Raw genomic sequence first — 13,565 nt, forward strand, 5'->3', positions numbered from 1 at the left:
TCAAGTGGACCACCCCACATTCCAGCTAAGGTTATGAAGAGGTAATAGACAGGGGAAAATACAAAGCCTGCAAAGAGTTTACCATTTCGCGAATCTGGTGACCGCAGCCAGGTGTGGATGGGAACCTGGATGTCCCTCGGTTCAAAGCCTGCCAGCTGCTTCTGACAGTCTGGACAATTTGGCATTCTCCCCCTCGAGCACTCCGCCCTCCTCAGCCAGCCCCCACTTGCTCTGCTGGAGACATCAGCCCCTTCTCCCACCTCCTCTGGCTGCATCCCTCCAAGGGGGCTCCGATAACGACCACGCGTGCCCTCAGAGGTCTCGTACCTTGATAGCAACAGGGTACACCGTGGCTCCAATTTCAAAACTTCCCTTTTTGAACATCATCACCGATGTATTGTTAATGCAGGTTCCTAAAAAGCAGGAGAGTGAAATGTTGTTTCTTTTGGTCCTTTACCCCAGTGTCAGGTGTTCCTTAAGGACTAAATACAGTAAAAAGCCTTCTAATGACTCCTCCAACAGGATAAACGTTATCATCTTCCTGCAATATGAGTAAACACATAAAAGAGAAAGGCAAAATGCTATACTGCTTCCTACCTTCCTATTCTCTTTTTACAGGCCCACTTTCCCCGATTAACCCTTAGCAGCCTCAGTAAAAGACCAGAGACCTCAGCAGACTTAGGAGGTCTTCATGAGAACTCCACAGGAAGCTGAAAGACCCTGTCGAGAATATTAGAGAAGCGGTTTTTTTTGCAATGAGTAAGCTCCCTCTGGAGTCCCTAGGTGGCATAGACGGTTAAGAGCTTGGCTACTAACCAAAAGGCTGGTGGCTCAAACCCACCCAGAGGTGCCTAAGAACAAAGGCCTGGTGATCTACTTCTGAAAAATCAGCCACTGAAAACCCTATGGAGCACAGTTCTACTCGGAGACACACGGGTCAACATGAGTCAGAATCGACTCAAAGGCAACTGCTGCTGTTTTTAAGTTCACTCTGTAGTCCAAGCTCTGAAACCCCCCGCGTTTCGAGCTCCACAGCCAACCTAACGGGGGCCTGACATCATTCACTGAAGACAAATAACCCTAACCGGGCTGAGGGGCCTGGTCCCTAGGCTAAGCCCACAGGCACAATCCTGCGTGGCTTCCCTACACAGTGATTCTTTGTGGTGATCAAGCCTTACCTTCTGGGAAAATGAGGATAGGTAGCTTGCTTTTATCCTTTACATGCTCAGTCAGTCTTCAGAGGAGAAAAAGAAAACCAGGGTCAGACAGCATGGTGTCCATCATTTCCAAATACATTTATAAGTAATCTATTTAGGTGTGACACTAGTTTATATGCTGAATAAGAGCAAGGTAAAAGATATGAACCTACCCTTTATAAAGCTACAGTCTAAGGCTCATTAAGGCAAAACTTATAAAGAGAAGGGAAAATCAGATTATCATTATTTAATCCACATAATTTTTAAAGTAAGTATGAAAAGTCTATAGTAGAGGATACTGTTCAGACTTGGGACTATCTAAAAAAAAGCCTGGCCCAGGGCTGGCACACAGCACCCTCAATAAATGTCACCTGGCTGCATAGCAGCCTTGCTGGGCTGAGCCTACAGTCCACCTGGTGCAATGCTCTGGCCCTGAGATGCTCCAAGGAGATGCTGGTGGGAGGGCCATTTACCCTGGAAGATGGTCTCATTGGAGGCGCCTTCCTCTCAGTCTACTGCAGAGCTCTTTCCAGTACCTGCATAGACTTATCTTTTTCTCAAGTCTGAACAGAGAGGGCCCTTTGTTTCACTGCCTTGGTTTGTTTTCATGTGCGATAATAATTTATTTTGTGAGATGTCAACTAGCATTAGAAGTTCCCATTTTGTTTATTACACGTGGACAAGGAAACAAAAAAGGTTAGAAAACATTACTACCTTGGTAAATGATACTAAGGCTTCTGTACTTTTATAGTCCACATTTTAAAAATGTCTTTAATATGAAAGCAGTATAGGCTCCTTTTTTTTTTTTTTAATAGGCTCAGTGCAGAAAACACTAAGAAAGTGCCAAAAAAAAAAAAAAATCAAATTTACTTGTAATTCCACTGTGGGGGAATAACTACTCCTGAAATGTTCTCTTCTGCATACTTTTTATATTACTGATCACAGGAAACAAGAGCCTTGTGTCAGATTTACCTTTTAGCCACCAGGTGGCGGTCTTTCACTTCGGAGCGCTCAAACCAGACATGAGGACAGGCCTTCACCATGGCTCTCTGAATCACACCCATGAGCCCTCCATGCACTTGACCCACCTTATCTCAGACAAAGAAATAACTATTAGTGAAACCATCCTCACACAAATGCCCCCGCTCCATTCCCAGGGAAGAAACTCCAGGTCCAAAAAGTGTGTCAACCTCTCACCAGCTCATATCTCACTATCACTCCCTGGGTCTTAAATTTCTCCTTTTAATTGGTGATACCAGAGATGTGTAATTAAAAACATAACTGAAAACCCTAAAACAAAATCATAAAACTGAGCAATGCCTTGTGTAAAATGCCCCTCCCTGTACAGGTCCTCAAGTGCCCTGGAACCCAGCCCCTTCAGGTCTTCCCTTCCCTAATCTTCAGCCCTCTCCACAAAGATCCAAAGTAGAGTCTCCAATCACTCTCTCGGTGACACAGGGCTGCTGCTGCTCAGACTATCTCCTATCAAAACAGCAAGGAGTTCCCAAAAGCAACAGAAACCGAGGTGATCACGTAGGTTGGGGCCCATGCATAGAAAGCACGTTTACATGTTTATACCTTAAGAAAGCACTCTGGAAAGGGTCCAGGAGCCTCCCAGCCCTAACGGATCTAGAGCAAAAAATTTTGCCACAAGGAAACAACAAACAGGTATCTTACCATCGCATAGTAGCCGTCACTGGCCAAAATGATCACATCAATAGGAGAGGTGTGATTGGCCACACAGATGCCACCATTTCGAGGTCTGTTTTTCCTGGGTTTCAAAAAGGTGTGCAAAGGAACAGACATTAGAGTCAAACAATTCATTTGGAATTCACCCCTCCCTCACAAGCTCCATCAGCTCTAACTAAACCAAAAAAAACCCCAAAACCGGTGCCATCGAGTTGATTCTGACTCATAGCGACCCTATAGGACAGAGTAGAACTGCCCCATAGAGCTTCCAAGGAGCACCTGGTGGATTCAAACTGCCGACCTCTTGGTTAGCAGCCACTGCACTTAACCCCTATGTCAGCAGGGTTTTCCAACTCTAACTAAAAGCGCAGAAAAGTTGCTGTTTGGCTGTTTGTAGGTGGGCACCCTATGTATCTGTACGCAGCGGCAGCACCTGTCATGGTAGGTGATGATGGCTGTCAGCGCTCGCACGCAGATCCGGTAACACATCAGGTGAACGTGTTTACTCAAGAACTCCTTAAACCTGCAACAACAGGACTGAGCTTTTGACTTCGTTTTACATTTAGGAAGACGGGAAAAGTTGCTGACCCCAACAATTCAACTACTACTGCTTATAGTCTTTTATGACTGCAAAATGCTTCTGTAAGTATTAGTGTATATGGTAAAACCCTATAATACGTTAGCACCTTCATGTTTACACGTGAGGAAACACGATGCTGAGACTGGCTTAAATTCACCTAAGTTAGTAGGTTTAGAAATCATAGCTTAGAATTTCCAGCACAGGTGAGCCAGGATGTCTCTTGGATTCCTTTCCTCCTCAGTCACTACCTAGAGGTGGGGCAAAGGTCAGAGTCACATCTTCTCAGCAGCTTGGGCAGAAGAGAGGTCTGCTAAGCCCCAGAACTTTCTAGAAGGAGATTTTTCTTCAAAAAAAAAAAAAAAAAAGAATTTCTTCCTACATTTTATAATCATTTATTTTTTTAAGCCTTATCCTTTTACCAATTCATCTGTCAGTGTAGCTGCTGTTGTTGGCTGCCGTCAAGTTGGCCCCAACTCATGATGACTCCATGGGTTATAGAGCAGAACTGGCTTCTTGGCTATAAGCTTTACAGAAGTGGTTCACTAAGTCTTTCTTCCACACAGCCACTGAGTGCTAACCAACCTTCAGGTTAGCAGTGGATGGCAAACTGCTCACACCACCCAGACTCCTTAGAACACTCAAAACTAAACAACATGCTGTAAGATCTCCTACCGTCTGAGTCCTGAACTCCACATTTTTGTGGCTTTTCTCTTTTGCCTTTACAGTAGGAAGACTGGGAGGGTTGGAGGGCAAAAAGAACAGTTATAGGTCACTTAATGCTGATGTCACTGTTACTACTGGGTTATCTCAGACATCTAAATTCCATGGACCTTCACATCAATGTCTGAACCATCATTCCCAGGCCCAACTCCCCTTAGCCATGGACATGAGAGCTCTACTCACCTCCCATGTGGTACGTATCCCACCATGGTTGTGCCCACCACCAGAAGGCTGATCCCCGTGAAAGCAAGAGCTATCCTGTAAGAAGAAGACAGGTTAAACGACAGCAAACAAATCGTTGCACCAAGTACAGAATATGTGAAAGTCAAAGAGGGCATCACAAAAACCACTCCGGACATCTGATCACCTAGGTGGGCCCTGGAGCCCTGGTGGTGCACTGGTTAAGAGCTCGGCTGTTAACCAAGAGATCAGCAGTTCAAATCTACCAGCTGCTCCTTGGATACCCGATGGGGCAGTTCTACCCTGTCCTATAGGGTCACTATGAGTCAGAACTGACTCGATGGCACCTAACAATAGGCCAGCCCTAGACAAGCTTCACCAAGAAATTAGAGCAGTCCTCTCAAAACCAGAGATCATTTCCATCCCAATCTGACAGTGAACTCTGGATCTGGTTCTCAGGTGACACCATCTCCTCAGGCATCAGGCCGCTAAAATGATGGGAAACCTGAAAGTCGGCGGTTCCAAAACCTGAAAGTCGGCGGTTCTACCCCTGGGCTGTCTGGCTGTCTTACCCCTCCCTTTGGCTTCCAATCCCACAGAAACACAGCCTCTGTGTGAAGCAATAGGAGGTGGACCCTGAAGGCCCAGCATCTGGCAAGATGTACTCAGAACAGCACAAGGCACAGAAAAACCGAGACCGATACTATCTCTGTACTGGACAGGCAGGAAGGAATCGACCATGCCCAGGGAAGTGTCCAGAAAGTACATGATGTTCCTGTCCCTGTGTTTAGTCCACCCAGACAGGAAATCTGTCTCTATGAAACTGATATGCAGAGACTCCAATGGCTGTTAAAGGACAATCACCAGCGGCCCCTTTAAGGGGCAGCAGGAATGGCCAGTGAAAGATTCCTACTGGCCTTCTTTCTGAAATGGGAACACGAAGCGGAGGGAACGAGGTGGACGGATCAAACGTTAGGCCTAAGCGGTGGCAGCTCACACCCTCCTTTCCCATCAGGGCCTGCCCTCACCTGAGCGGCAGGAGGAAGCAATACCGAATCAGCACTCCTAGCCCCCATAAGACAGTGAGCCGCAGGCTGATATATTGGAAGTTATAATTGGTTCTGCTCAGCAGGTTCCAGGACTCCAACTCCTCTGCTGAGAACCTCTTTGTCACCTCATCATCCATTATGGTCTCCATTCCTTTCCGGCAAAAGTAGAAGATGTCAGAGAGCTCAAAGTCTGGAGTGTTATCCAGAGCCTTACTACTCCCACTCCGACGAATTTCTTTGATTTCTTCTTCTAGTGAAGTGGGATCTTTTGCAATGATTCCTGCAAGAAAGAATGCTCCTGTCAGGCAGCATGCTGGGAGAGAGCATGTTAGACATATTTGAAGCACACACCCTACATTTTCTATAAGGAAGGGTATGTGTAGCATTAAAAGACCTGGGAACACATTTGGGAGGGACCTTTTAGGATAAGAGTCAAGATCCGCTCTTACCATTGGTATAAGGCTTGTAAAGTTGGTGGTTCTTCTCTTTGGCTCCTCTCTGCATCCTCAAGGTAGCCCACTGCAGCGGGGAGGGGGGTGGGGGAAGGCAACATACAAGAGCAAGAATGAGATCTTTTTTCATTCAGTAAAAACCTCCATTTCCAGGCGGGGAAAGCTTCGGTTCTAGTCAGTTGAGATCAGATTATAGCCAGGAAAGCACACATTCTAAAAAGAGACTCAAACCCCTCTCCTCCCAGATATGCCCCCTCCTTGATAACTAGGACCAAAAGTTAACAGTCACCTATGGTAATAAGCTAGGGACTCACCAAGTTTTGGGTAAGTTTCTGAGGCCTAGCTTCCCCATTTCCTAAGCTCTCTGCTCCCAGGTTGTTTAAGGAACTCATTAGCTTACAGAACGCAAACCTCACAATTCCTTCTTTATTGCCAAACAGCAACTATTCACAAAGGGCAAAATCAAGCATCCTTTAAGCAACTGCCTACCACCCAATGAGGCCAACACTGCAAGTTATTTCAAGAAAGCAACAATTTTCATTTTAAAAAAAGATTAAATAATGTATGTCTGGACTGTCCATTCACCCTCTGAATAAGCTTTTAACAGGAGAACCCAAAAGCTAAGCAGAGAAAGGCCTTGTGGGGGCTTGTTGTTTTTAGCTGCCATCGAGTTGATTCTGTCACAGCGACACCATCTGTGCACAGCAGAACTGCTTCATAGGGTTTTCAAGGCTGTGACCTTTCGGAAGCATATCTCCAGGCCTGTCTTCCGAGGTGCCTCTGGGGTGGGGGTTCGAACTGCCAATCTTCCAGCTAGTAGTTGAGAGCTTAACCATTTGCGCTACCCAGGGACTCCTTGAGAAGGGCTTAGTGGTGGGCTCAGAAATGTTTAAAAAGGAGCACTGTGTTGGAGATAAAAAAAATCTAGGTTCAGGTCTCAAGTCTGACCCTCGCTAGCTACGTCCCATAAGCAACTCACTGCCACTCTCTGAACCTTCGTCTCTTTATCTGCAAAACAGGATTGATAATACTTGAACATTCTACTTCATGGGGTCACTGAGGATCAAATGAGATCATGTATGTGACAGAATTCAGGAAACTGAAGCACTCTGGTTGTCCTCATGATTACCGAAATGCAGACTCTACAAGTAAGGATCTAGAAAAGAGAAGTTTCTAGAGCTTCTCTTCATTCAATACAATCCTTTTAACTGTAGTAAAAGAGAACCAGAGTTTGGGTCTCTCCCACTATCAAATAATGAGAGGTAAACACACGAGCTTGTGTATTCCCTACACTGGAATACTTTATCATGGAATAGAAAGTTATGCCCACAGTGAGTCAAAGAAATAGAACGGAAATTTTAAAAAGTATCTTTTCAAAGGCCTCTTTCTACAGTTAGACAAGGTAGGAGAGAAACCTATCATTCCATGACGCAGCAAAATCCACCGGGCTTGATGCATTTGGTGTGGCTTCTGCCAGCAGAGTCTCAAGTATTAGCAAGACTGCTCTGCACAGTCTAGCAAAGTCAAAAGGACGACAGGATTTTAATCAGTGATCTGACCGCATCTGGAAATTTCTTCAAACACTACCATCTAGAAAAAAAGTCACCCGCTCAAAGAAAGGTCTAAGGCAAGAAAAGTCACATAACCCATCTTCTCTATTTCAGATATTTAGCCATTGGCATTCTCTGACTCTTTGCATGAATGCTGTTTTACGGAAGGAAAAGAAAATATAAATATGACTCCTAAAATGGAAAAAGGTGACGTCTATCTGGTTTTCTGGAATTAGGGAAGAGGTGAATAAGGGCAAGAGTTTACAAGCCTGGAATAGGGACACAAGCTGCTCAACCAGAGTCTAGGGCTTCACATTTTGGCCAAGACTCTGTATTGGTATTACAAGAATCGTCACAATCAGAAAAGCTGATCCTGTCCTGACAATTGAGATACTTAGATGGCAGTGGGCAAGTAACAGAAGATCTCCAGTCTCTCTAGGGCTGGAGTTTAAGTCTGTGAGGATTGTTTCAACATGCAAAACTCAAGATGGCTGTCGTTTTGTTTTTGTCTTAATCGGAAAAACCCCAAAAAACAAAATCTGCTGCCGTCGAGTAGATTTCAACTCACAGTGACCCTACAGGACAGAGTAGAACTGCCCCATAAAGTTTCCATGGAGCGTCTGGTGGATTCAAACTGCCAACCTTTTGGTTAGCAGCCATAGCTCTTAACCACTGTGCCACCAGGGTTTCCTTAATCGGAAAGGTATCCCTAAAACGCCATCCAGGTGTCTCCTGGTTCTAACAAAGCTCTGGAATAACCCTCCCCTTGGCCTCCTGCTTTGTAATACTAGTTTTATTTTTTCATACTTCAGGGTCATTGGAAAATGCTTCTACATTTAGGAAAGACTGTGCAAAGCTACAAGGGAGGGGAAAAGTGGGTAGGGTTGGAGAATGCCTGACTGTTAGTGGGGACTAGCCTCTGAAGGAATGGCTGAGTCTATGAACTTGATTACTTTCATTCTGCTGAAGGGAAGGGAGCGAAAGAGCCAATCCATGTTAACAATGGCTGATAACGACACAACTGGCTTCCCTGAGCTGTCACTTGAAGAGGTACACTTTTCACATACCTGGAATAAAACTGAGAATCCTAGGTTCAGAGTTTACTTCACTCTAAAAGTCCTCTCCCTTTCCCCTGATCTGAGATGCCATTTACTAGGCTATTCAATATCAGTTTACTTAATTATTCCTTTTCAGCTTCTCCCAGACAAAGAAGAGCACAGCTTTAAAAAAAGGACACTAATAATGCTGCACTCTTCAGTAACACTGACCTGAAGGGAGCCTTGGGCAGTAATCAGCAGGCCCAGTCCTCAGGAATGCAGTGGGTTGGTGGTGAACTTCTGCTAGTTACTCATCCTATTAAACACTACAATTTAAGAACTAATCATACAAGCAAGGTCTAGCAGTCCTGGCAAAACTAACCTCAGCAGAAGCCTTTGCCTCCTCCTTTTCATCAGTCTCCATGGCATTTTCCCATGGCCTAGGTACACCCAAAGAACCAGACTCTTCGAAAAGTAAGGCTCACGTCATCTATCGCCTTCAAGTTCCCATGCAAAGACTCCATTCTTGCTTCAGCAGTCATCTCTGGGTAAAAACAAACCAACCCAAACCTGTTGCCGTCGGTTCCAACTCATAACAACCCCATAGGACAGAGTAGAACTGCCCCATAGGTTTCCAAGGCTGTAATCTTTATGGATGCTGACTACCACATCTTTCTCCAGTGGAGGAGCTGGTAGGTTCAAACTGCTGACCTTTCGGTTTGCAGCCGAGCGCTTAACCACTGCACCACCAGGGCTCCTAATCTCTAGGTAACTTCTGTCAAATGATTTCTCAAAAGTGCCAATCTCGTACTTCCTATCACCGGCTGGACATCTCCACCTGCAAGTCCACGAGCCCTCACCACTGGGCACCTTGAGAACGGTACACCTCCTCCCACCCCCCAATTTGCTCCCTCTCACTCTTCTCCTGTGTCCCTCCCAATCTTGGTCTGATATCACTGTCCTTCTAGTCACCCAAGTTTTCAGGCTTCCCACCTGTCATCAAGTCCTGTCACCACTCCCCTGAAATGGTCCTCTCTCTCACAGCTGCCTCTGGTTTCATGCCACCACCTTTCTTCTCTCCCTTCTTCTCTTGCCTATACTCACGCAACAGCTGTTTAATTGCTCCCTCTTCCCGTCCTCCAAACCATTCACACACACTGCCAGAGTCTGGAGATCATGTCACTTCCCTGCTCAAAAACCTTCAATGGCTTCCCAATGCCTGAAGAAACGTTCTGCTTTATGACCCACCTCATTCCCTGCACGTGCCCAATGTTTTTGCTCTACCAAACTTCGTACTGTCCCTAAACAAGCACTGCGCTTCCCCAACTTTATCCACTGTGCTTCTAGAAAGCTCTCTTTTTCTCTTTTAATATCCAGTTCAAGGGCTAAATCTCACATGAAATGCTGCCTACCATCCACCCACTTCCTGCAGTCGGAATTAACTTTTGCTGTATTTTAACTTGTACCACATTCTTAGTTAGGTAGGCACGTACTTGTCCTTCCTACTAGACTGTAACTACCTTGAGCGCCAGAACCCAGAACTTATATTTGCGTTCCCACACAGTTTGACAGAGTGCCTTACACTTAGTAGGCAGTCAACAACAGCTGAATTTATCAACTCCCAAGATTTTTCTTCATCAAGGTCTCCATATGAAAAGGCAGATCTGAAATGATAAAACCTAAAACTACTTCCTATCAACTTGTTGCCAGAGTTCACATTCTCATCTCCTTCAGTTACTCCTTTAATCTACTAAAGGTTAGGTGAAAATTATCCTCACGTGGTGAGGGAGGACATACATGATTAATGTTGTCTCTGTCACAACAACCACGTGTAGGAGGTATTCTCATTCCCATTCTATAGATGAGATAACAGATTCAAAGGTTAGATGGCTTGGGAAAACTTTCAGAACTGGTAAGTGAACGCTGGTATCCACACTAATGGCCATCTGACTCGACAACTCGACCACAACCCCACCACCACCTCCACAGTCTCTCAACTCCTTCACACTGGTGTGTGTTACTCACCACCAGTAAATTTCACTTTGGAGTTTAACATCTATTGGATTACAACAGTCCCACCTTCTCTAACCTCTGATCTCTCTCTTTCATATCAGGCAAGAAAACAGGTCATTTATTTTCATCTTTCTCTTTTATATCCAGGCTTTCTTTTCTCCTTTTCTCCAAATTATACTCAACTCAGTTGTAAGTCCACACCTAAGTATTCTTCCCCAAATAATACTATGCTATCCCCACTGAAGCACACGCATCAAGGGGGCCAGCTGACTGACTTAAAGGCTTTAAATAACATGCTGCTCTCCATACACAAAGATTTTCAGTGACTCAGCATTAACAATGAGTTAAGTCTTCTGGGACACAGAATAGAAAGCCATTGATCCACCATATCCTCTCTCTATTCCCCTCTTGGCAGGTATAAAAATATTTGCTCTTGGTTCCTTTATATACGAAGATGAACTATCCACTAGAAACTGGATGTTAAGCCAGGGCTTACTTAGGTGTGCCCAAAACATAAGTATATGTACTGCATGGCCTATTAAATACCCAGTTTTAATGATCCTTATGGAATTATCCAGCAAAACGTGATAATGGCCGATGACATGTCAAAAGAAAAAAACAGAAACAAAATTATGTAAGTATGCTATTAAAGGCAACCATAAAATATGAATGCATATCGCCAAAGACTGAAAGATAATACACAAAAATATATATATTTAATGGTGTTGTAAGTATGGAATCACGAATGAATTGTTTAACATTTTCTTATATTATCTGTGTGGTTATCTACTGCTGTGTAACACACTACGCCATAACTAAGCGACTTAAAACAACACCATTTATTTTGCACGGGGTTTGGCGTCAACTGGATGACTCAGAGGCCAGGGGCTGGAGTCCTCTGACATCTTGCTTACTCACGTGTGTAGCAGTTGATGCTGGCTGTCAGTCAGAGCCTTACAACACGGTGTCTGGGTTCCAGGGCAGGTGTTCCAAGACAGAAAGAGCCAGAGAGAAGCTATATTCCCTTTTCTAACTTTATCTTACATTTCATACACTGTCATTTCCACCACATTCTATTTGGTTATAAGCGACTCACTAAGGCAAGTCTGTTACCCTAGGGTGGCACAAATGGTTAGGCTCTGGACTACTAACTGGAAAGTTGGAGGTTCAAACCCACCCAGAGGTGTCTCAGAAGTAAGACCTATGATCTGTTTCTGAAAGGTCATGGCCTTGAAAACCCTATGGAGCAGTTATGTTCTGCACACGTGGGGTCACTATGAGTTGGAATCAGCTCGACAGCAACTAATAACCAGGCAGGTCCGCATTCAAGAGGCGGGGAATCAGACTCTGCCTTCTGACGGTGGGCATCGCCATCACCTAGCAAGCTTTTAAAAAAAATTAAAAATTTTAAATTTCCACCTAGAGCAGTGAAATAATAATCTCTGGAGCCCCAAAATAAGTATTTTTAATGCCTCTCTAGATGATTCTAATGCATAGTCGAAGTTGACAACCGCTGAATTAAGGTGTCCTCTAAGCTCTCTTCCAGCTCTAAAATTACGTGTGTGTGTATATATGTAGTATGCAAGTATGTGTGTAAAAAAAAAAAAATGTGTGTACATATGTATATATATTCTCATTCCAATTTAGGAAAGGGAGGAGAGGGTCAGGAGGCTAAAAAAGCCTCTACGGAAAAAAAAAGTATACACAAAACCACCAGTATATGGTACATGAATACATAGATAACATACTTCCCAAGATCTGAAACCAGTTTGGCTAACACCTAATACCACTGCTGATGAAAAGAGCATTTGGTTCTTACTGTCCATTAATGTCAGCCCTGAGCATGAAGGGAGGGTGAGAAAAGACGAACGCTCCTCCAGAGCCACCCCGTACCCTTGCAGGTATATACCAGGCCTTTTTAGCCTACCCTGTAACCTAGCTGATGGCCAAGTTTTCTCATCATTCATGAAGCGTGACAGGACAGGATCCACAGAACCCCTCCGAGTGCACGACACACATCTGGGAAATAAGAGTGCAAATCTGGCTCTTGAAATTCTAAATCTGAAAGTCACAAATGGGTACACATGTACTATTTCCACCCCCACTTCCAAATTACTGTGCCCTAAACCAGTGACAGAGCCTGGGTGGCACAGTGGTTAAAAGCTGGGCTGCTAACCAAAAGGTTGGCAATTCAAATCCACCAGCCGATCCCTGGAAACCCTATGGGGCAGTTTTACCCTGTCGCTACGGGTTGGAATTGACTCAACGGCAATGGATTTGGTTTTCTGGTTTAAACTAGTGATTTTCAAGATGTGATCTGCAACGAGCCTCTGATGGCTAAAGTTTACCTACCTATTCCATGGACTGGCCCAACAACATACGTTTAATAACTTATCTACATTAAAAGTCACAAGAGTGTACATCTTAAAAATGCAGCCACAATAATAATGATGTACTTGGCTATGAACTTTACACCATTAATTTTTTTTGGACATTGTCAAAATGGCATAGGGAAAATATATGGATTCTAAGCTTTTTGCTCACCCAGAGTTTGATCCAAGTTCAGAAAATGTAGCAACAAAAGAGCCCAAGTCTAGTAACCCTTATTTCTATGTTTTAAAAATGATAAATTTCCACAGGTCCATGAATTAATCACTTGTTTATAAATCTGAATTATTCACTGTTCTCTCCTAAAAGTTTATCAACTTGTCTTCTGAGTCTATTCTGGTGTATGTTTTTCAAAGAGGCAAAAGGCCACAAGTAAGTATATCAAACATAGTGATCCCATGCTCTGCTAAAGATTTTCTTGGGCTGACATACATGAAAATTACATTTTTTTATTAATTAAAATATATACACTAGTAAAGGCTACTCCAAAGACCAACTAGATCAGCACTTCTCAAGCTTTAAAGTGCACACGAATCACCTGGATCTTGTTAAGCTGCAGGTTGGAATTCAGTAGGTCTGGAGTGGGCCTGAGATACAGCATTTCTAACAAGCTCCCAGGTGAGGCTGTTGCTGTTGGTCTCCCAATTGTACTGTGAGCAGCCAGAAATCAGATAACCCCAGAAACCGTAAGAAGTGCTTAAAAATCATATT

The 13,565-nt window shown here is 44.2% G+C and overlaps 1 protein-coding gene across 4 annotated transcripts in view; it reads right to left on the minus strand.

The window, feature by feature from the left end:
* The window catches only part of GPAT4 (glycerol-3-phosphate acyltransferase 4), a 37,584-nt gene that overhangs the window by 7,593 nt on the left and 16,426 nt on the right, over nt 1-13,565 (minus strand). For 3 of the 4 annotated variants that reach the window (XM_064272785.1, XM_064272786.1, XM_064272787.1), the window contains 8 exons: nt 5,864-5,933; nt 5,394-5,694; nt 4,369-4,443; nt 3,319-3,408; nt 2,874-2,967; nt 2,169-2,284; nt 1,179-1,234; nt 328-413 (listed from right to left, as the gene is read on the minus strand). In XM_064272785.1, coding sequence (XP_064128855.1) covers nt 328-413; nt 1,179-1,234; nt 2,169-2,284; nt 2,874-2,967; nt 3,319-3,408; nt 4,369-4,443; nt 5,394-5,694; nt 5,864-5,933 — 888 coding nt within the window. Of the gene's footprint in view, nt 1-327; nt 414-1,178; nt 1,235-2,168; nt 2,285-2,873; nt 2,968-3,318; nt 3,409-4,368; nt 4,444-5,393; nt 5,695-5,863; nt 5,934-13,565 lie in introns of those variants that run through there. The other variant, XM_064272788.1, reaches the window with a different exon arrangement.

This window comes from Loxodonta africana, chromosome 19, assembly GCF_030014295.1.
Source record: "Loxodonta africana isolate mLoxAfr1 chromosome 19, mLoxAfr1.hap2, whole genome shotgun sequence".
NCBI lineage: Eukaryota > Metazoa > Chordata > Mammalia > Proboscidea > Elephantidae > Loxodonta > Loxodonta africana.